Genomic DNA, 23,722 nt, shown 5'->3' on the forward strand with positions numbered 1-23,722 from the left:
GCAAAGTAATGATACTGTGAAAGAAATACTCGCTTCTTAGGAGCTTTGACTTTGGTTGTATATTGGGCCATTCACTGATACTTTAACTTTTAGCAAATTGCTTTCCATTCTCATGATCTGACAGGCTGGGACTCAGAAAAATAATGTGATATAATAGACTATTAATAGCTTATTAATTTTTAAAAATGAATAAACTTATGTGATTATAAATACTTGGTGTTTTTTTAAAATCCTTCAGCTCACATATATCCTTACCATATAATATGAAAGCAAATGTTATAATTCTGTTATGAAAGAAGAGACAAATACAATTACCATCAATTAATAATAAAATTAATCAAAAAGTAAATAAATACTTTTTCATGAATGTGCCGTTGTTGTCTGGCTGAAAGGTGCTTGTTTAAGGAAGCCATCTTTTACAAATGATGAAATATATTGCTTAAAAGTGTGACAGTCTGTGTTGAGTTTATCATACTGAATTATACTGATAGTTATCTTTATTTAATCTTTTTTTCTGTTCCTGCAGCTTATGGAGTCCATAGTGGTACCATGTCTGACACTCCTACGCAAAATTGCATGTGCTGACCCAAGTGTTCGCCTGTCCCTAGCACAGCAACCTTCTTTACTGCTTTTGCTATTCAGAGGTGAGAACTGTATTTCCACTATAGTGCTCCTGTCAAAAGATGTTTAACCAAGTGTCTTCTTAAGAACTTTGGATCAGTTCATGATATCAGATTCTGATTTTTAAGATACAAATCACTGTGTGCTAGTTTTCCTGTGTTGTAGCATGTGTTGAAGATGGTGGGAAACTGTGGGAAGCAGTTGCTTTTATCTAGTGTCCTTCTATGTATTATTAGGTAACAGTTGTTTCCTAACACATTTTTAAATATCTTTATTTTATTCAGTTTCCTTGATACTCCAAAGTGATCGTGCTGTTTTAACTGAAACTACAGTATTGCTTTGTCTTCTGTTGTTTGATGAAGTAGCAAGAACAGAAACATGGTATGAAAATCCACTTATTTAATAGCATATTCTCTAGACAAATCTTAAGATTTTAATAGAAATAAATCTTTGTATATCTCCAGAAAAGTTATACCCCAAACGTTTATACATCCAAAATTGCATATTTCTAGTCCTTATTGTTTTGATAATTGGGTTACATGCTCTGGAGGCCTACATGGCATATTTTTGCACTATGAGTACCTTAGTGTTAATTTTAAGTTTATTTTTCAAAAAACCTTGATTGGTCTGTAATCCATTTTTTCAATGAGTAGAAACTACACAAATCAAATAGCTAGCTGTAGACACGTTTTTTTAACTTAAATAGAATTCTTCTATTTACTTTGGCTTTTAAGTGTAGCAGGTGTCTTTAAAGCAGCACAACTCAGTTTATGGTATTTCATTACTTAAAAGCTGCATATGCATGAAAAAGTATGCTTTTAGAATTCACACACATTAAATATACTGAAAATACTTATAATGTGTGGTTTTTCTTTAATAGAAAAACAGGAAACAAGTATACAAGGGTTTTTAATGTACAGTGCATCTGCAATAAGTATTCCATATGTGTGATTTAAGAAATATCTTAATATTGCATAATCATGAAGACACATTGTTTATTAATACAAATTATTCATCAATGGGTTATTGAAGACCTAGCTAATGGGAGAAATACATCTATAGCCAAATAATAAGGAAATAACATGTGTAGCATTAGGAGAAAATCAAATCTTAAAATAGAGCAAAATAACTATGACTTAATCTTTTGCAGGGCTGATTGCATAACCAGTAATAGTACTGAAGTACCTGCCTTCAGTTTACCTGTTGCTGTTGTTAGAAGGTACGTGTGGATGCTGACTGGTTGCTTGGTTCATTGGTTTTGATTGTTTTACAGTTAACTGCTGATCTCCATTTGCTGTCCTTCCTGAAGTATGGAACTGGCAGAATGAAGGGAAAACCTTGATCAAAGCATTTTTATGATGATGAAATGAGTATTTTTAAATAGGTAGTTTTTTCTCCATGTCTTTGTTCTCTGTAAAAGAGTTTCAAAAGCTTTATTTGCAAATTTACAACCTGGTTGTAATAGAGCATTTAATTTAAAAATGAGCAAACAAAAAAACTCTCACCAATCACTTTTAAAAACTGTTATTGTTATTTGTGTATTTTTAGGTATCATCTCCCAGTCAGGATCACTGCTCATCATGTAGTTAGCCCTAATACTGTTGTGGTGCCGTTGTCTTCTGAGTACTTGGCTATGAAACCCGTGTCAGATATGCTTAAGACAGCTTGGAATCTGTCATGGTACCATGGGATTGAAAACCTACTGCAGCTGATAGATTATGAGAAGGAAGCAGAAACGTGAGCTATTTTTTCTTTCATTTTAAGTCACAATATATCTCAATTTAATTAGTGTTTCCTGAAGTTTAAATAGGTTTTCAACTTCAAACAGCAGTTCAAACTGTTACTTATTTGAGAATGCTGTTATTTAAATATAAAGGATCACATCCCAAAAGGATGAAGGTATGTTGTCACAGCTCATGTTTTACCTAAATTGCATTTATACATGAAATCTAGAGCTTGATCTAACTTTTATTGATGGTTGGGCTAATCCCAAACAAATTTAAATGGGCTCAGTGGCTGTTTTTCTTTATAGTCATTGTGGTTTCGTAGGGAACTGATTCTTTTTTCCTCATGTAGACCCCAGCTATAAAGTTGCATGAGTTTTACTTGGTTTGCTTGAAGGTTTAAATTTCAAATAAATATTCTTCTTAATGGTAATGCTAAGTATTTAGGTAACATTTTGCCAATGAACTCAAAACACCTCATGATTTACATGTGTTGTTGTTGTTTTTGGTTTTTAGGTTTTTTATTTGGTTTGGTTTTTTTGAAGGGTTAGTGAAGGGAGAATTGCCTAAGAAAAATAATGTTTAAGGCAATTTCTGTTTTATCTTCTCAATAAAGCAGGAAGGGGAAGAAGTCGACACTCTCTGAAACAGTTTGTAAAGATACTGACTGTTAATTTTTCTCTATGCCTTTTCAGATTTTTGGACTCTCTAAAACTTTCCTCAGAAGACATTCTTATATTAAAAATAACTCACACAAACTATGGACTGCAGGACTGTCTTAGTTTGATCGTTCAGGCAGCATCCCACAGGGATGTTAGAACTGCTCTCATTAGGCTTAGCTTCTATGTCCTGAATGACAGACTTGCATTAAAATGCGGTTCTGGGCCTTGTGGAACCACTTTGAAAAGCTTTGTTTGGCAGAAAGCAATGAACAGGTAAGCATACTGACTACAGGAATCCATTAAAGATTATTATACTAACATGGTAACATTTCTACTTTTCCTATTTTAAATTTAGGGAAATGATTGTCAATGCATCTCTGATTCTGATACATATATACACATCTATTTATACACACATATATCTATGTATCTGTATATCTATATATCTGGGCTGACAGGAACCTTAGGCAGTTCAACAAGGGGAAGTGCAGAGTCCTGCACCTGGGGAGGAGCAAGTCCATGCCTCTGGGGTGAATCAAGCTGGAATGCAACTTTTCAGAAAAGGACCTGAGGGTCCTGGTGGGACACAAAGGTGAAAATGAATCAGCAGATTGTCCTTGCAGTAAAAAAGGCAAATGTTATACTGGGCTGCTTTGGGAGGAGTGTTGGCAGCAAGTTGAGGTAGGTGATTCTTCCCTACCATGCAGCACTGGTCTGGAGCTCAGGGTCCAGTTTTGGATTTGACAGTATAAGAGAGAATCATATGGGGCACCAATACTGGAGAGAATGTGGTGCTTCTATTGGAGCACCACAAAGGTGATGAAAGACTGGAATAACTTTCCTTTGAGTAAAGGATGAGAGACCTGGGACTGATAAATGTGGAGGAAAGAAGACTCACGGTGCAGATCTTATCCATGTGTACGAGTACTAGAAGAGGAGGTGGGGCCAGGCCCTTTCTAGTGGGGCCAGTCAGAGAAGCAATGGCCACTCAAACACAAGAGGATCCCTGTGAATGTCAGGAAACACTTCTGCTGTGAAGGTGACCAAAGACAGACGCAGATTGCCCAGAGAGGCTGTAGCATCTCTAGCCTTGGAGTTACTCAGAAGCTTCCTGGACATAGTCCTGAGCAACCAGCTGCACGTGTCCCTTAATAAGCAGGGTGGCATGACCAGGTGACCCCTGAAAATCCCTTCTAATCTCAAAGGTTATGTGATCTTGCAACTTACATACACAAAACAATCAAATATTTAAAATTATAGATTTAAAAAAAGAGCTATTTGAAATGCATAGATAAGCTTTTCTATTATTATCAAATGCTAATATTTAATAAGTAATTAACTTTTATTTCCTGTCTGTGACCCTGCTCAGCTTTCTCTACATTTTACTGAAGAGAATTCCATGTTTACCATATGCAAATATATTTTAAATATACATAACTATTTTTCATAATAATAACAATAGCAATGTTAACAGGGTATTATATATTGTGTGCTATTATAAGTATATTAAATTAGCTAAATGCTGTATTTTCCATATGTGAATAAGTGTAATATACATATTTGCTCCATATAATTATATATTTTCAGGTGATTCCAGTCCTATTAGCCTGAGATTTTAAATGCTCTTTTTAAGTGTTACAAGTATGAAAGTTCTTATTTGTATTGCAGGTTTTTACAAGTGCTTCCAGCTTCTGTGGAGGATGAAAAGCTTTTGGTAGATGTCCTAAGATTTTTAAACAAATTGCTTAGAGAGCAGAAATCAAATCTGGAGTCTGACCATCTAAAGTGGATCTTGAAATCACTGCTTAAAAATGTAAGAATGGGGCTGTTGCACACACTTACATGATTTGATTGACCATATAACTGCAATTGCACACGCGTGTGCAGACCTGCAGAGCTGCATGAGGGTGTGCTTAGCTACATAGTTGCAAATGTATACCAATGTAACATGCAAGAGCATCCATTGTCTTACAAAGGGTTCTACTCTCTTACTATGTTAAATACAGTCTGTGTGCACGTACATTTTCCCATTTGCAAATGCAGTCTAAGCATTTAGGGAAAAATGCTAGTAGACTTAATTTCAATTACTTATAGACTACAGGTACTTCAGTTTATATCGCTGCCTGAGAAGCCTATAAATTTTTTAAAGTATGGCCCATTCAATACATTAATATAAAACCTTAAAGTCATTTGATAGGAAGTCTTTCAAGCAGCTGAGATGTCCAAAATGCAACTTGACCTAATTTTGTTACTATGTGTTTTCTGCTTTTTTGTGATCCATTTTTTATTGCAGGTTATTGCTGTATTACTTTGAGTTTTCTTTCGTGCTTCAAAATACACTGTCTTCTTAATGGCAGGATATTTTAAAGGACTTATCAGTATATTTTTTATGGTATTTAATAGATTTGAGATTCAAGTTACTGGTAATATAGGAATTTTTCACTGTGCTTTTTGTAGTTACTTCTTAGTTAAGTAATCATGGAATTCTGATTTATAATGTGGGTGATTTGCAAGTTTTCAACAGAAAAATGGCTTTACTGAAGGTATTAAAAGAGGATTTAAACAATGCTTTATGTGACTGTATTTTTATTCTTTTCTTTTAGCAGCCAAAATCCCTTATGGGTCTTGTGGTGCGACCAGAATCCCAAGTGCAGGATGAAATGGATGAAACACAGGCTGCTGTCAGGCAACGACTGGATAAAGAACTCATTCATCTTTTCAACATGTTGTTAGTTTGTTCCATGTCAGTGACTGACAGGTACAGTGCAAATGGACCTGCCTCTGTCATTCTGACTGGGCATCATAACATCTATTGTTGCTGAATTTAAAAGTCGTTACATCATGGCTCAATTGCTCTGAACTGTGAAAATTGAATATACACTCTTGAAATGAAAATCAATATAAGATATTCCTGTTCACAGTAAAATTAGGAAATTAGCCAGGAAACTTGAAAGAGAATGTGCTAGTGGTCACTTAGCAAATGGATAATTAAATTGATTGCATGGAGAAGATGGTCTATTTCTTTTTCACTACTGCAAATTTGCATGAACAAATGGTAACTTCATTGATTTTGTAGCATGTATTTATAGCAAAGTAAAACATTGAAATATTTGAAATAGCAATAAATGTTTATTTACATTTAATTCCTTTTTAGCCTATTTGGGACAGCTACTTTTAAGCATGAAGCAGTGACCTTTTTCTGTTAGTTGAGCAAACACAGAAATTAATTTACGTAATTTTTTATTCTAAAACCTTTCCCACAAATGGATCCTAAGAGCTACTAAAATTGCAGATTAATATATTTGTTTATCTAGTGTCACAATATAATTCTGTGAAAATATTTTCAAACTGTTAACCTTTTCCATTATTTCCACTTGGTTACTTTCTAAAGATTTTGACAGTGGGAAAAGGGGCATATTGTAGAAATCCCTGCTAGTTATGTATCCCACATATTTTTTATCTAATTAATTCTAGATTTATTGTCTTTTGGAGGAAATATTTTTAAGCTTATCTCTTGAACAAGAACAAACATAAGTATACCAGGCCATGCATTTAACAGTTGGACTTGATAATCGTTGTTGGTCCCATCCAAATTAGAGTATTCTAGATCCTGTGTGGTTGTGGAGCTTCTGAGCTTTGCAGCTCTTCTCATTGTCCTCAGTCTCTCTTGCTCTTTATTTAGCATGCTCCTTAATAATGAGTTATATCTCATTTGTCTTTTTTTAGTTAAGCAACTTTGTTGTAATCAGATGCAATATTGTATTTTCAGAACCTGGGTGAAGCTAGATGTCAAATTTAATTTCATGTTACTCTTTGCATAATGCATAATTAAGTAATTGAGATGCTGAGCCTCACAGACTAACTAGCTGTTAGAAGAATGAAGCATTGGCCTTTTTCAAAATGATTCTTTGTAACAGCTTTATATTGATGTTTCATCTCATGTTGTTTCTTACAATAAACCAGAGAGGGCTTGGAACTTGCTGGCTCATTCAGAACAGAGCTGGCTCTGAAGCTGCTTCAGTGCTTAAGGCTAACAGATGCACCACATTTTTATGGACTTCCTTCACTGGAGAGAACATTACAAGGAATGGTTCATGTTACTGCACTTCCAGGCTGGAGTACCTATTCTGCTGCGGTTGAACCTGTCACAATTTGTAAGAAATATTTAACAGGTCTTCTTGAGGTGAGTAGTTTATGTTTTTACTAAGCTTTTGGGTTGAGTGCTGGTACAGAGCTGTGTAGCTAATGACGCTATGCTTTTTACTGTGTACTTTTAGTGAATGTCATCAGTAGCAGTAGGTGTGGGAAGGGTGCTTTTCCCTGCTAAGTAAATAGGAATGATATGGAGACTAGACTGAGTGATGTGTATCTGTAGTTGTGGAGACTGGCTGTATTGCATGTGCTTTCATTATTGGTTTAAGAGGTAGTACAAAGTGACTGTAGTTTTAATTAAGCAGGAAAAAAGTATATGTAATGTTTTTAATAACTGAAACTCCTAGAGGAAAAACCCAAGATAACTTTCCCCAGGCAAAATCCACATATAAAAGATGGTCTGGGAGAAGATTAGCTTGTTGTGTAGGTTGTTAACACAGAGAAAGCAGAAAAGAGGTAATTCAAGATGCTGCAGTTGTTGAAAAGACAAAATTTCATTCGTATTTTCAGTGTTCTTAATGTTTGCTAAGTCTGTGGACGTGGTGGCTAAAACGTTAGCTCTTGCTCCTAAAATTATATCTTTTGAAAACTCCAATCTTCTTTAAACTTAAAAGGAAAAGCATAGTTCTGACTTTCTGTTTAACACATATTCAGTAATACACTTTTAGAAGTTTTTAGTTTCAAATACCAATACGTGTGATGAAAAAAAGATACAGTGTTTTAGGGGTCTTACCCTGCCAAGATTTCTTGAGTAGAAAGAAATAAACATTTTAGACCTGTTTGATTAGATGCGCTCTGCCAGTTGAAGTCTAGACTAAAAATGGCACCAAGGTTTTAGATGTTGTCATGCCAAAGGAAGATTATTACTGGAAAAAATAATAATATATATTATGGCATGAAATCAGCTTATGATGCATAAGCTTTTGTTCAGAAGAATTAGGCAGTTTTACTTGGTCTAAATATGAAAGTAAGTGTAGGTTTCTTTTGGAGAGGAATGGAGAAAGTGGGTTCAAAAAACTTCTGTAGGCTGGGGCACTGACAGAAAGAACAACAGCAAAAATGCAGAGGCTTAGATCACCATGTTTTGTGGAGGAAAATAAATCTGGAACTGTATCTTCTAAGATTATTATTTTTTAGAAAGTATTTTGGGGCATGTTTTGTTGAAAGCAGCATGCCTTTTAATGTGCATGGTTACATATTTGGTCAGACCAAAATTTGGTTAGTTTATGTTGTGATCCAGTGACTTTATTTCTATTTATTACTATTTGATGTAGAAAGCTGACAATTTATTAAAATCACAATAGAATATATGAATGATTCTTTCTCTTGAACACTGAATTTTGAAAAGAAATTTTAATTCCAGACATAGAAAAAGAAACCCAGGGTACAATAAATGAACTGTCAGGTCCATGAAAAGAAATTTTTGGGTTTCTATTCAGCTTAGACCTTACTATTAAACTTTACTGTATTCTTCATTTGAATAAAAATATAGAAACCACAGATGTTCAGAACTTGAAATGTATAGGAAACAATCACATGACCAAATGACTCAGAAAAAAAGAAATTCTTACAATTCATCTAGAAATCTATCATCTCTTTATGAGTTAAAATTATTATTTAGTGTGTAAGACAGTTTGTACCCAGTGTACTGTTTACAGTAAAGCTTTTATGAACTTGTACCCCCACTCTTAGGTCATCTCATCGTTTTATGTTGAATGGGGGGGAAATGCCATGTCCTTCATGGGAAAAGGTGTTACAAAAAGCACAGTCCTTTGCTTGCTTCACTTGTCTCACGAAATGATGGTTCAAGCCAAGGATATGGTGAGTGCATTACAGTTGTCCTTATCTCGTCACTGGTGGGGGCTGTGCAGAGAGATTTTAACTGCTGAAGTTCAGTGATAACTTTGTCATGGTTTAGGAATGGCACTCTCCAACTAAGTAGTCTTGCTAAAGCCACACTACTGCTTATTCTTCCTTCCCCTCCAGCTGGAAGCACAAAAGGCAAAGAAGCCCCACTTTGGTCTCATTTGGTCTATAATCTTGGGTGAACGTACAGGATAGAGTATAGTATACAAAAAAGCTGAAAAATCAGTTCTAGCCATACTGAAATTGCTTTGTAAATAATTATGTGGATTTTGAAAGGCCTTCTTTCAGAATAAGTATAATTTTCTTTCTATAAAAAAGAATCAGAATTCTTTTGAATTTATATTTATTCTTATGAATAAATATATTTATCCTATTTTTATTTATCCTATATTTATCCTATATTTATCCTATATTTATTCTTATGAATAAATATAGGATTTTATAACATTATTTCTTCAGCCTCACAGACAACAGGCTTTCTAGCATATGTTTAAGCATTCATGTGTGTAGGGTTTCACAGTTGTGTATATATATGTATATGAGAATATATATACATATATGGAAAAAGGATTGTCAGATAAAAGGATCTATCATTACATATTAGCAAAATTCGTACTGTGCTTTGCATTCATGTCCATCTTGGAGAGCTTAGTAAAAAGAACCTTTATCCTGATACAGTTGAAGCAAATTCAACAATTAAGCATTATTTTAGAGAATTAAAATCCACTCTTACTAATAATATCTGTGATAGCCACAAAAAATCTCCATTTATTATGATCAAGCATGCATATAACTAGAAAATATATTGTATATGCAGTATGCCTACTTCTCCGAATTCCAGGTATCTCTTTCTTCAGTTTTCTACTCCTTTTCCAAAATATTAAGTGCTAGAAGAGTTTATTAAGTTTGGGAGGGGACAGTTTTAAGTACACTGCAGGGAGGTAGCAACCTCCAGAGACTTAGACCGTAAATGTGTAGGTGAAAGTGTGGATTCGATTTTTTTAGTATCATTGTTACAGAGTAATAGGTATAGTAGTATAATGGTAAGTATAATTGTGTTTCTAAATCATAATTTGTGCTTATGATAGTGTTACTGTTTAGACTGTACTAATAATTCTTGGTCTCAAAGAAATTTTAAAACCTGGCTGTTGTTTACAGTCATGTGATTTGGTGTCAAATTCTTATGGAAAGAGAAATAGAGAATTACCCTTCCTCCATGCAATCAGTGTTATACAAAGCTGTTTTAGTAGTTGGTAGCTCACACTGCTAGTACATTGGCATGGATTGAAAAATTTATAAAATAATTTCTTAATTTGTTTTCTTTTTGCTAATCAGGACTGGATATCTCTTTGGTCTTTGCCGTATGATAATGGTGAAGAACAAGTTCTGTCTCATCTAGGTCTGGCATGGCTGGTTCCTTTATGGGTAGATAGAGATCCTGAGGTTTGTTACTGTGATATTAACTTCACATCTTATTTTGACCCTTAAGCACTTGAAAATTTTTGGTTCATTAATATATTTAATAGTAGAACTGCTGTTTTGAGTCATTTAAAATGTTACTGACTATATCCTAAATAGCAGTAATAATACAGTAGGGAGAGTGTTTCCATGTAAACATCATCTAAGAAATCCTTCCTTATATCTTCTGTATTCTATGCTTTCATTAGTCACTCACTATCATGATTCATAGGCAGTTTTCCTTCTCATTGCTGTAACTTAGCTGCAAAGCAGAAATATTTACATGAACTAAAAAAATCAGAGAAAATGCATTTAATACAAATCTGTTAAATTATGTAAGTTTTCTAGATGGACCTATTTTCAAGTGGTAAAATGTGAAGAATATTAAAGACTATCTTGCTTATTTTTGATTACTTAAAAATAATGTTTTTTCACTTAGTTGTGATTATGAGTGGAGAGCAAGAGAAGTACAGGAAAAGAGGTTGTTACTTTTGAAATTATTCCCTTAAGATTCAGTTGATACAAGTTAATAATAATAAAAAAATATATTGCTAATTACTGTAAGAAATTCCACTTTCTGTTATGCTTGTATGTACTAGGTCAGATTTACAGCACTTGGAATAGGATCAGCTCTTACATCTCTTGAAATAGGATGTATTACTTTAGCAGAAAGCTGCCAGAATATTTCAGGAGGCCTGTGGGGAACAGTGATAAACATCCTTCTGGATCAATCTGAATGTAGCATGGTACGCAGGGAGGTATGTTTCTTGTGTCCTTCTGCTGTTGTAGATTGTCAAGTTCTTTTTGTTTATGGAGGAAAAAAATTGTATTTTTTATTGTATATATCTATAATCTGATGCTGCACAACACCTGCTGCTTTGTAAGTTAAACACTACCTGATTATTATGAATGTTTAGCTGACTATTTAGGAATTGCATAAGAAGGAACAAATTCAGGTTACTTATTTCTAAAGAGAAATAATATAAACAGTACAAGGGAACTCATAAAAAACTCCTAAGCCTTATTCAGTTAGATAAATAGGTTGCTAAAGCATAACTAGTTAGCTTGATTTTGATTGCTTCTTTGTAACATTTATGAATGCTTTGGTACAAACTCATCACCTGATCTGCAGTAAATATCTGTTCATTGCAGACACGAGGTAATGGAATTTGTCTAGGCACTAAGGTTTACTGGTGAGAACTGAAAGTCTGTACTATCATAGAAAAACACATAGAATTATATATTGATGAATTTAAGCTCTGTACACTTTATTTTCAATTTTTTGTGGTTCTAGTTGTAAGGTTTCCCTTCTGTTCCACTCAGTAAGAAATAAAAATCTGACACTCAGTGACTTGTATTTTCCCATCTTAACTGCTTAACTAATTTTATTTTCCAAAGTAATATTTGAAATTATATCTCAAAATGCCTTTGATAATGTGTTCTTCATTATTTTATTTAACTCCAAATTATTGTGTCTTAATTATAGTCTCTAAAGATTCACGTCATTGACAAAAGATTGACGATATATAAAAAAGGAATTTCAATCCATGCACAGACATGTGAAGTGTCTGTAAGATAAATTAGGAAAAAAAGAATGCCATATATTTTTAAAGGAAAATATTTGAAACATGTCTCTGTCCTAATGTGTTCACCACTTTGTCCCAATTATTTTATATAATAATTAAAAAACCCCAAAACATACGGACAATAGAGTGGTCATAACCAGTTATCTAGGCTTTTCTCTTCAGGAATATTTTTCCCCTGGTACTTGCTGTACTTGAAATGCTTATTCTGTAGGTTTGACTGTACTGGAACAGTGATGAAAGTGTTTTATAGACAAATAAATTTGTTTCTTTGTGATTTCTATCCCATCTTTTCCTTGTCTTTTTTTATATACCAGCCTGCTCTTATTCCATGCTCTGATGACATCTCTTGTCAGTCAAGCTTAAGGGCTTTGAAGTTATATCCTTCTAATTATTTTTTCCTAACATGAACATTAGAATTCTGTGTATTTCAGCATACACTGAAAACAGTAGAATAATATGTAGACTGTGCTATTCAATCTGATGTGGTTTTTTGAACTGTGATGGCTAGATGGCAATATTGATGCTTTAATTTTTTTCAGGCTGCTTTTATTCTACAAAATCTACTTGTGATTCCAATCCCTACAGAAGACACAAAGGATTGCATTTGGCAAGTGAGTGACTATTACATTTGATGACAAAAGTCATAGTGTAGCAGAGAGAAGTCATTTGATGTGAAAAGTTGTGTCAGAATAAACTTGAAAAATTACATTTCTAAGGTTGCATTTTGGAAAGAAAAATAAATAAATAGACAGACTTCTCTCAAACTTCTGGGAAGCTTGATAAAACAACCAAATTTAGATTACATATATGTTGCATTTCATTAATGCAGTACCTTTGGGTTCCTAGGAAACTTGCTTACTTATATCGTATATCATTAACATTTTAGTATAGAAATTGATAATTTATTTTACCCACACTTGGAATGCAAGTAAAACATGACTTGAGGTGCATGAGGAAGAAGAAATTCTGCCAATGTGATGTTTATAAAATGTTTTGAATGAAGGATGAAGCAGTTTGTCGCTTAGGTCAGTTTAAATGCTTCTTGAAGACAGACACTTGCTCAAAGCAAGGTGAAAAGACCAGGTTGCTCAGGGCTGTTTTCAGCTGGATTTTGATTTTCTCCAAGAATGGAAACTCCACAATCTCTCTGAGCAACTTGTTCTAATCTTTGACTACCCTCAGACAGAAACGTTTTTCTTAGGTTTCAGTAGAATTTCTTGTATTCTAGTTTTTGCTCAATGCCTTTTCTTCTGTCACTGGATACCAATGAGAGAAAGTCTGTCTCCCTTTACCTTCTCTCAGATATTTATCAAACTGATAAGATCCCCTGGAGAGTCTTCCACTTCTGCTCTAGATTCAGTCATCTTATTTTAGTTTCAGCAAGTCTGGTTCATTGTACATCAGGATATTTGGATCTTAGCTTTCCATTTTTAAATTTTTTTGTGACCTTGGTATCTGTTTTTAATGTCTATCTTGCTTCTTTCAGTGTGTGATATTGTACCTGTAGGGAACAGTGTATATTAGTTTTTGAAGAAATTTGCAGATGAAACAATGTCATTTTTAATCTGTTCCTTTCTGCAAAAGATCAAGTTAGTGCTGAAAGGCATTTCAGCTGTTTTACTAGGATAAGTTATCTGTGATTCAGCTGCACCCAAAATCACTTACGCTATTTCTTGAAGAGTTAAACTGTGCAGAATGTCTCATCTTTTCTTTGCATGTACATAAAGGAAGATGTGGAAGCAGTTTTAAAATCTGTCCCGTTTTTCAGTCTTACTACTTCTAATTTATAAATATAAATAGTGATTGTTTAAATTCATAATAGTAGGAGGTTACAAAAGGGCAGCCATTGTGACTTGTCTTTATAGATTTTATTAGAAGTTGCTTTTTAGTATTTTTTTTAAATTTTTAATGACTATGGTGAAGTGACAAAAATTGAATCTAGTTGCACAATTCTGGATGAATTACAGTGCAATTAAAAGAAGCTTTGAGTCAACATGATTCTTATTAAGAACTGCAATTTAATGGAAATTGCTCATCACTTAATAAGTGTTCATGCTGAAAGATATTATCAAACAACACTTTATGGTTACTGGTAAATTAAAACTGTTCAAAATAAAAACAGCAATTAACAGTAAGATAGCACCAGGATCAAATTTGATATTTCAGAGTAATTTTTTTCCCTTGCACTGAATAAGGTGATTTGTCTGTTTCCCTTGATGCCAGGATGAAAAGGAGGGCTATTAAGTGGATCTTGGTGAATAGTAGGAATACTATGCCATCCAAATTAGAACATTACCATTTTATCCCTTAGGCAAATAGAACTGGAAAAGGAAATATGAATAGAGTTGGTAGGCCAGTATCTTCATGAGAATGTTTCTTGTGTTAATGTTGTCTAGTTGATCTGTTTTATGATATTTTGTTTTGCTGTACCACTTAAAAAATTTCCTATTCGACTCCCTAGTCATGAGTAAAGTCAGCCTGTGTAAAGCACTCTAAGAGTGCAGCAGACTGTGTTGTATTGCTGAAGTCAGAGCACTCTGTCAATGTAATTGATGGGTAACTCTTTCAAGGCCCTCTTTTGTACAATAAAGTATCTGGCATGACTTTTGAAACTGTCAAAGACAATCTTGGAGAGTAAAATTTGGACTGAATTTATCAGTATTTCCTAAGTTAGACTGTATTGACTGTGGCAAGTACAAAGTCTGTTGCTGACAGTGTATGAATAGAGTTTTATAATTTGTCATAAGTAGTTTACTTGAAATCCTACTTTCTGCTTCAAACTGTTCATAATATCTCATTCTCCCCTAGTTAGTGTAAAAGGCAAATAGTGAAAATAGATTCTGTATTACAGAAATAAAAAGAATGAGAGTAACCATCTAAAATTTTGGTGGTAACTTATCTTGTAATACAAAATAGTTTTATTGCTTCTACTGCATCTGCTTTTATTTTTTGTTTTGTTTTATTGGGAAAAAAACTTGTATTCAGTGTAAATGAAGGGATTGGGGGGGGGAGCCTTTTGGGGATACTTAGTGTTTTCAAATTACTTATTTTCAGTTGATCCAGCTCTGCTCTCTTTTGACTGCCAAAGAAAGTTTCTAATTAGCACTGAAAGTTCTTCTTTCCATAATTTTAACTAGTTTATTTTTGAACTACTGCAGGATGCCCTCTAAAACTGCCTTTCTGAATGTGTAATTGGTTTGAATTTTTCTGAGTTCTTCTTCCTTCTTTGCACTTCTAATATTTATGGTCAGTCTAAACCAGATTATGTGTAGCTTAATAAAACCTTTTGTTTTTTTGTGTTAACGTGGAAAAAACACTGAAGAAACATTTAACAAAGACAGTCAACTTAAACTGTTTATTTGAAATACAACTAGAATCCATCATCTTAAAGTATAAATCCGCTGTTCTAGGAAGTTTTCCCTGATGTCAGTATTTAAAAAGAATTAATTAAAAATCATACTTCAAAGTGAATTTTTTTTTGTTTATGCCTTGTTTTCTAAAGAAATCTTTTCTCATGGAAGATTGATGTAGCTAGATGTAGTATAATGACAGTATACTTTAGAGTAGGATGTCTTTTTGAGGATATTTAGTCTTATCTGAGTATAGGTGTATTTTTGCCAAGAGAAAAGTTTTTCCTTGCTTGATATCTGTAAGTAGAATTAAATGAGACATTAAGATTGTAAAGTCAGCTGACACATTTACTGTCTTGAAGCTACTCATTTACAGCTTTCCATGAGTTTCTACTTAACTGTTAGCACACTTCTCAGGAGATAAATAGCTGTTTGATTTTGCTGAGTCATTAAAGCTTTTGTAAAATACTATGATTTAGCTCACTGTTAAAATCTGCATTTCATTTTTGGAATTTATTAGTTACAGCCTGTAAACCAGTGTGCACACACATACATAGCATTAGCCTTACTTTGGGTGGATTTTTCTTACATTTTATTCTATGTAAAACATTTCTTTAAAGTAATGATGTCTGTGAATTTCATGTCTTCAGGGTCCTTGTGTACATGATGAGGAGTCTGGCCTCTCTCAGACTGGAATACCTGCGCTTAAAGCCCTTTTGTATCACTGCCAGTTCTATGAACATGTCAATCAGATGGTGAAACACTGTTACCTAGGATGTTACATGTTTGATTTGAATTCTTACAAGGAAGACAAGCTGAACATAGAAAAAGATGGTGTAACTGGTAAGTGATGTTGATGTAAACTTCTGGTATTTGAAACCTACTTAAATGAACTGTAGTTTTGAATAACTTGCCTCTAATAATTCTTAATAAAAAGGGAATGAAAAATATATAAAACCTGCACTTAAATATGTTGTGAAGTCAAAATATTGCTGTGAGGATTTAAGTAGATAAGTCACTAGTTTAACATAGCTCAGAAAAAGTTCTGAGCTGTTAATTACATCTTCAGAAAGTTGCAAATGGAAAAGATGTAATTGGTTCTGCAGTATATTTTCTTGCAAAATATTGGGGGTAAAATACTTTGAACAATTTCCACTTTGACATCCAGTAAGCTTTCATACAAGGAAAATTTGGAAAAAGAAATACATGAACTATTTTTAAGAGTTCTGTTTCTTGATTCTGTTCAAGTTTACAAGAATAGGAATGGACTCTAATAATCTGATTAAGTTGCATTCTAAGACATCCAGATATAATTTAATTCATAGAATGATGAAATATAATACTCAGGTTAGATTTATTTGCTTATTTTTAACCTGTATACCCTTCGAATATCTCAGATCTAACTTTCATAGTGACTAATTGAACAATATTTCTAAGACTCTCTATGTTGCATTGTGAGAACACACTTTCTTGTCCAAAGAAATCTGATGATCATAAGCTTAGAAAGCTAGGGGATTTTTCAGAGATCAGTTAATGAAAGATTTAATGGGCAGAAAATTAATGAGGTGTTTTTTTTTTTTTTTTTCTTTTCTTACCTTTTCTGTGGGCCTAAGTTTCCAGATTTCCATCTTTTAAGGCTGCTGAACTAAATAGTTCTTTTTAACTCTGTGTCATGGATGTAGTAAGAACTTCAAAGTTATTTAGAGAAGCCCTTCCACTGAATCACAAGGTGCAGAAAGGACCCCCTTGCTCTCTACATGCCTTCTCCTGCAGCTGGGTTCAGTCCTAGACCCAGACTTTTTCAGTGGTTTAAATCTAAGGAATTACAGAGGGGTGTTTGAAACCTTGTCTAACTTTAATCTGTGGAATGATGACAATCCAGGTAAAGTTATATAAAAATGAATGATTTACTGTGATAAATGACTAGATAAAAAAATCCTAATCAGAATTATTTATTACAGAGTATAGAAGCTAAAACTGCTAGTGTAGTATAGAGTACTGTATCAAAGCAATTATATTAAAGCAACTATATTAAAGCTGTCAAAAAAGAAGCAATTAAGTAGAGATTGATGTTACTCACCCATACCAATGACCCTGGACAAATCTCTTTCGTTCAGCCTGGAGTGACCTTGAGGGGCATCCCCACCCCAGGGAGGAATCTCCACACACCCTCTAAGGGGTATTTTAGAAAAATCTGCTGTTTGAAAGTGGAATGGGGTTTCCAAAGTTTAAAGTGATTGACTGTCAGTTATATATCTCAGGCCAGCTGGACCTTAGAATTTTTAGATAAAAAGTAAATGAAGTATCCTTGAACTCACTATCAAGCTGTTTAACTTTCAGGGTTGATGAGTCAGACTAGTTTAGTGTAATTCAACACTAAAAGCAGCATGACACCCCCTCTCCATTTGCCACTAATAATTTTGCAAAATAAAGTTTTGTTTGAGTTGTTTGCCCATTCCAGGCTGAGCATCCTGCTGGATTCTGCATTTGTCAAACCTGTTCCAGAGGCATGAACAAAAGAGGAATGTTACTACCCCAGCTAAGTTATGACTTCATGACAGACACGAGGAAAGGAAGCATTCTTGGTTAGCTCACTGAGAGAAATACCTCAGCAGTACACAAAATTCCAGTCATAAAATCCCCAATTTCTTCAGTGACTGCTCTTTTTTTTTTTAATCTATAAGTGTGATTTTTCAATCCAATGCATTTTACTGCTCCCAGGGTCCTCTTATTTGTGCCTTTTAGATCTGTTAGTTGATGCAATATCGTATCCAAGAGTAACTCAAGATGTATAATGGTACAACTTTTCAGTGAGCACTTGAGATACATTTTATCAGTCATTGCAAAGAAAAGCCAGAAAATACAGCATTTCAGGAATAAGAAACAATTTTATTGTTTCTTTAAATAGGGGAGAACAGGACTTAAACCCTGCTGGGCCTTTTCCCTGTATCGTTTTCTCACATTTTTCAAGAATATAAAAAACTCATCTGCAGTGTTATGTTAGAAATAAAATAGTTCAATTTAGTAATTAATGAGGATATATACTGGACATCTACTTTTTGGGGTTTGCACTCACAAATCGTGTAGTCTAGCTTTATACTTTGTTATTTTCTTTTCTAAATATATGACAGCTTCAAAAGTGTTACTGACAGATTTGTGCTATAATTTTTTGGCACTTTTTATTCTGAAACAGATTTACAAACTAATTCTGCCTTCATTATATATATGAATATGGGTCCTCTTGGAACTACTTCTCTTAAAATGCAAATTTGAAGTTTTTTGAAGACATCTGTTTATTATGTGTGTTCTTTGAGACCATGGTATGTTACTTCAATACTTTTGTGCTTTTGCATTTTAACTGAAACTAAATCTGATCTGTTTGAAATTACTGAAGGCTATGCAACTGCAGTTTGAGCCAAGTGTAGCTTTTTCTAGACTACTTTATGTCACATGGAATTTTTATTTCTGTTTATTTGGGGAATATGATGTGTAAGACTTCATAGGTACAATGTGTGAAAACCTACGTTCTCAGATCTTCAGAAGGATACCTTTGGTTGGCTACTTTTTCACTGAAACAATTCTTTAAAAAGCTTGTTATGCTCTCTACTGATCTTACAGTAATTTTGATTCTTATTTTTGTTGCCCTACAGATTTTGATGATTCTCTCAATCTTTGGAAGGCTCCACCTAGTCAGAGCAAATCTTCACATTCTCACTCAACATCTGAAACTATGGTAACTTCCAAAGTAATCTATTCATTTTAAACATAAAGTTGTTTGTGAACTGCTTTCAAAAAAATTAACACTCTTAAAATTGCTAAAAAAATTCCAGCATAACAAAAAAACCTAAAATCAATAAGAAACTAGCTGTGAAATGAAGTTGAAATTTACTCCAATGTACCTTTAATATGCTGAAAAAGCCCTTTTGTGATTCTTAACCTTGAGCAAAAATAAATAAGGCAGCTTGCCTTGACTAGCTAAATGCATAAGGCAGTGCTGAATTCTATAGCTTCCCACAGCAAGACATATTCTCTAGAGATTACTCTGTAATTTGCTTTATTGACAAAATGCGGTCGTCTCCATTTCTGGTTGTCACTTCTGTTGCTTTTATCTAAATTGTCTGTTCAGAGTGAACCTGTATTTACACAACACAGCTACAGAACTGGATCAATCAAAGCCACATAAATACGTTGGGTATTCTGTGCCGTAATAACTCTGGATTCTGAAAATGCTTTTTTAGAATTTAAAAGTGGCACAAGTGTTTGCACATGGAAAACAGAAAGCAGGTGGCTGCTTGAAAAATTTGTTTCTGGCTAGGGTGACTGTGGCAATGAAAAGCTGTACACAAGTGCTGTCTTTCAAGATGGCAAATGGCACAGGAGGAGAAATTGGAAGATTCTTTCAGTTCTAGAGTAGATTTGCAATATCAATTCATCAACATTCATTAGTTACCTGATAAAAATCATGTATTTTTCAAAGACTGCAGTATAAATCAAAGAAAACTCTGACATGTTGCACTGAAATCCATTTTTTAGTTTCATATTCAAAATTTTTTCATTTTTTCATTTATGAATGACCATCTAATTTGTTACTGAAGCCAGAATATCATTGTTTAGAAGTTTCTTTTTCTCTTAATCAGATGCATGTGTTGATATGACAAAGGCTGATAAATCATAAGATTCTATATTTTTTACTGACTAAAATTTCTGTGCTTAATTTTGCTGTGGAACATGGTAAAAATAGAAACAGAAAAAACTATTGAAATTTTGTCTTAAAGCATTGCACAAGTATAATTTCCTTGCTCTTCTGATTCTCTTTTATGAATTTATTATTGTCTAGTACTGATAATGTTACTTGCATGTTTTTAATAATTGAGGAAAAAGTTCACTTGTAAACTGATTTCTCATTTTCAGAAATTTTATTAATTAATTTGATTTTCATTAACCAAGAACAAAAAACCCCCCAGCCCCTTAGGGTTATTTCAAATACAAATTTTCAAATTTGAAGATTAAAACTAAAATAAATGAAAGTGCATGTAAATCAGGAAATACATACGGTCATGATTGCTCCATAAAAAACATTTACGTAAGAATCTCAGATTTTTTAAAAGCAGTTGTTCTCAGATCACTCTTTACTGAATAAATTTAGTCACTTACTTAGAGGAATGAAAGTTGTACAAATTTAATCTTGTTTTGCTGATGTTACTTGAAGACAATTAAATTGCAGCAATTTTTATCAGAGCTGGGCATCTAATCTAAAAATTGTGCTTGAGTTTTTATGAAGAATTGGACAAGTTCATTACATTAGATTTCTTCAGCTTCAGTAATTTTAAATAAAAGCAAAAAGGAAAAAATAATTTAGAATCTACTAGATCAAATTAATGTATCATATTTATATATGTAAACTGGCATCAAAGTTTAACAGACATGGCTCTACTATTCCATTAAATAGATAGACAACTGATTATTAACAGTGGAAAGTACAGTGTAATGCCAAGCTACACCAATTTATATCAGTCTTCCACATATTGTAAACTTCATACTTGCTAAGATTATGCTCTTACAGCTAACCATGGGAGTTTTATTGCTGTTTGTGTTTTGTTTTGTTTTCCTTCTTTTCCTGATATGTGGGAAGATGTGACACTGAGACTTTGATTGCCATTTCTGGAAGTTAGTTTAATTTCCATTTATCCTTCATGGATATTTTTAGCAGCTGTAAATGTTATTTATTTATTTTTTGTTAACTAAGTTTCTTACCTTTAAAAACATGTGAGTTCTGACATATTGGAAATTTCCAAGCTGCAAGATGTAGTGGTCTGATGTTCCAATACCACTGTTAGTTAGGAGAGAAAAGATGGATGAACGTAACTTAAATGGAGGCTGATTGCAAAGAGAAGGCAATTACCTGAAGTGTGTATCTAGTGAAATTAGGAAATACTTCTGAAAATTCAAACTTGTTCTGAAATGTCAGGTGTTTTTAATTTATTCCTATATAACTTCAAATTTTTTGGGTCACGGTTTGGCCCAATTTCTGATGGATGCGTAAAGAAATATATTTATGAAGCCATTACAAAAAGTTGGTAGAAGTTTGTTGCTAAGTGTTGGACATCAGTGGTGCCAGGGAAGATATTGTTATTCCAAGCCCACGAGATGGCGTGCTTTCCCCATCAGAGATGGAAAGGAATCTGCAGGTCTCACTGAAGGGAGAAACGTGCTTTAGGTGCGTGGCACAGATTTGATGAAAACCCCCACAAATACTTAAGAGCGAGCAATCAAACCAAGTAGAATTGTTTCTACTGGGAACTCTTCTCTGATGTTTTAATAACATTTAAAAAAAAATAAATAAAATCTAGGTATGTCCATATCAATTCCTATTCCTAACAACCTATTACTTTTCTCTGCTTCCACATTTCATGTAACCAGTACTTGAGCTGTATGCTATCGTGAGCTGATTTCACTCAGAGTTATATGACCATAACTGAAAGTTGCAACTAAATTACTTTTTGGCTTCATCTTCTTTTCTCCATCCCTAATTATTTTCCCCAAATTTGCAGAAAGAAAAATTGAGAAAAGTAAAAAGAGAGTCAGAAATTTTGCCAAGACCATAAGTAAAATTTTACTCATTTTATAGAATAAGGGATAGTCATGTGGGTATGAAATCAATGATTCAGTGTAATAGGAAAAGACAGCAGAACTGGATTTTCTGTACTGCGTTAACTCACACACTGTATTTTGTGTCTTTAAGGTCCCAGTGGAATACAGATTTTTGTCAAATTTATCTTTATTTTTCTGTGAACTGGAATGTGGATAATGCAAAAGGCCAGTTCTGAGATGATTAATAATCTTGGTCTTTTATAGAATAAATAGCTTAAACGTTAACTCAGGTTCTCATTAGAGAAGACAGATCCTTACTCTTGTTTTAACCAATATGTTTGGTTTGTGTTTAGTACATATGATAAGCGATTGCCAGTCTTCATGGAGATACCAACTTGCTTTACACTGCATAAATATGCTAGGGCTATTCTGTGTCCAGGACATCTTAGCAAAATGAGCATTTATTTTAAAGCTTGGGCTAAAATTTATGTGAGCTAAAGATCCAGAGACATCTCCCAGACAGCTTTAAGTCATGGCCATTCTTTCCTATGAAATCTTCTTGCTATTTTTTATAAAAATATGTGCTTTATTTTCTGGAACCGTGGTTAGCAGGGTGTTATGCAGTTAAGTGATTTAAACCTTTGAAAAGGGAACTGAATAGAATTAATCACTGCAAGCCTATTAAAGCAATGCCAGAGGGATTTTTGTACTAGAGGTTAAGAAAAGACCTTTTATTCCTATCTAGTAGATAAATGGCAAAACCCTCACATTTTTCCCTTATTTCCACTCTGACAATTTTTGTATTCTTTTGAATTAGTTCTAATCTGCAGTTGTCATCTCCCTCTCCACACACACAGAACCTTTTCCCCTTTTACACCCCCTTCCAAAGTTTCACTGTTAAGCAACACAATGCTTCATTGCTCCCAGGAACAATATGGTGGCAGTAGTAAATATCCTTTACTAAATATTCTGTCCCAGACTTCCAGTTCATCCTTATCAAAGGTGATTTATAAAAGTGGTTGTTGTTTAGTTTTGTTTTTTTTTCCTCCAGGGCACAATGGTGTGGAAACAACTTTATTGTGTTACTATATGTTTTCTGTTAGGACAGCAGAAAATTTTGGGGCTTAACCTATTTCCCACTGTGAAGCAATTATCAATAAAAGTTTCATCAGTGCAGGAAGATGACATTTTTCTAACCAGTTAAAGATTTTGTTGATTTTTTTTTTAAATTTATTTTTTTAACATAACTGAGAAATTGTTTTTATTTTCTTTCCCAGAGTATTTAGATAGTTGCAGATGATAAAGAACAGTTGTATGAGGTAGCTGATACTGTTTACTAATATGTGAAAGGTTGTATAATTCATAATAATATCCATAAGATTACTCTTAGTATAGTTGAAGTACTTTTGGGGTCTTACTTGTTTTAGAAGAACCATATGGACTGTTAGAAGTTACCTTTTGAATCTGTACTATGTAAGGAAAAGTGTTATGGGTTTTTCTCACCTATTATAATGCTTGGAATTGAAGTATAGAGCTGAATAAGTGCAGAATTTGCCATGTATCAAGATAGATTTGTTTAATAGAATTAATGGATTTTAGTAATTATTTAAATTAGTAAGCACAGAACTTCAAGTAACTTATTTTAATTGGAAAGTACGCTATTTAGTTCTGCAATCAAAATAGAATTTGAATTTCAATCACTCAGTACAGCT

The 23,722-nt window shown here is 33.5% G+C and overlaps 1 protein-coding gene across 4 annotated transcripts in view; it reads left to right on the forward strand.

The window, feature by feature from the left end:
* RTTN (rotatin) overlaps positions 1-23,722 on the forward strand; it is a 78,379-nt gene that overhangs the window by 29,175 nt on the left and 25,482 nt on the right. For 3 of the 4 annotated variants that reach the window (XM_015619250.2, XM_015619252.2, XM_033512193.1), the window contains 14 exons: positions 527-644; positions 906-1,002; positions 1,772-1,840; positions 2,170-2,358; positions 3,041-3,280; positions 4,676-4,820; positions 5,611-5,765; positions 6,971-7,190; positions 8,852-8,980; positions 10,361-10,468; positions 11,083-11,241; positions 12,609-12,680; positions 16,070-16,262; positions 19,070-19,152. In XM_015619250.2, the coding sequence (XP_015474736.1) occupies positions 527-644; positions 906-1,002; positions 1,772-1,840; positions 2,170-2,358; positions 3,041-3,280; positions 4,676-4,820; positions 5,611-5,765; positions 6,971-7,190; positions 8,852-8,980; positions 10,361-10,468; positions 11,083-11,241; positions 12,609-12,680; positions 16,070-16,262; positions 19,070-19,152 (1,977 nt within the window). The remainder of the gene's footprint in view (positions 1-526; positions 645-905; positions 1,003-1,771; positions 1,841-2,169; positions 2,359-3,040; positions 3,281-4,675; positions 4,821-5,610; positions 5,766-6,970; positions 7,191-8,851; positions 8,981-10,360; positions 10,469-11,082; positions 11,242-12,608; positions 12,681-16,069; positions 16,263-19,069; positions 19,153-23,722) is intronic. The other variant, XM_015619251.2, reaches the window with a different exon arrangement.

This window comes from Parus major, chromosome 2 (genome assembly GCF_001522545.3).
Source record: "Parus major isolate Abel chromosome 2, Parus_major1.1, whole genome shotgun sequence".
NCBI classification, from domain to species: Eukaryota; Metazoa; Chordata; class Aves; order Passeriformes; family Paridae; genus Parus; species Parus major.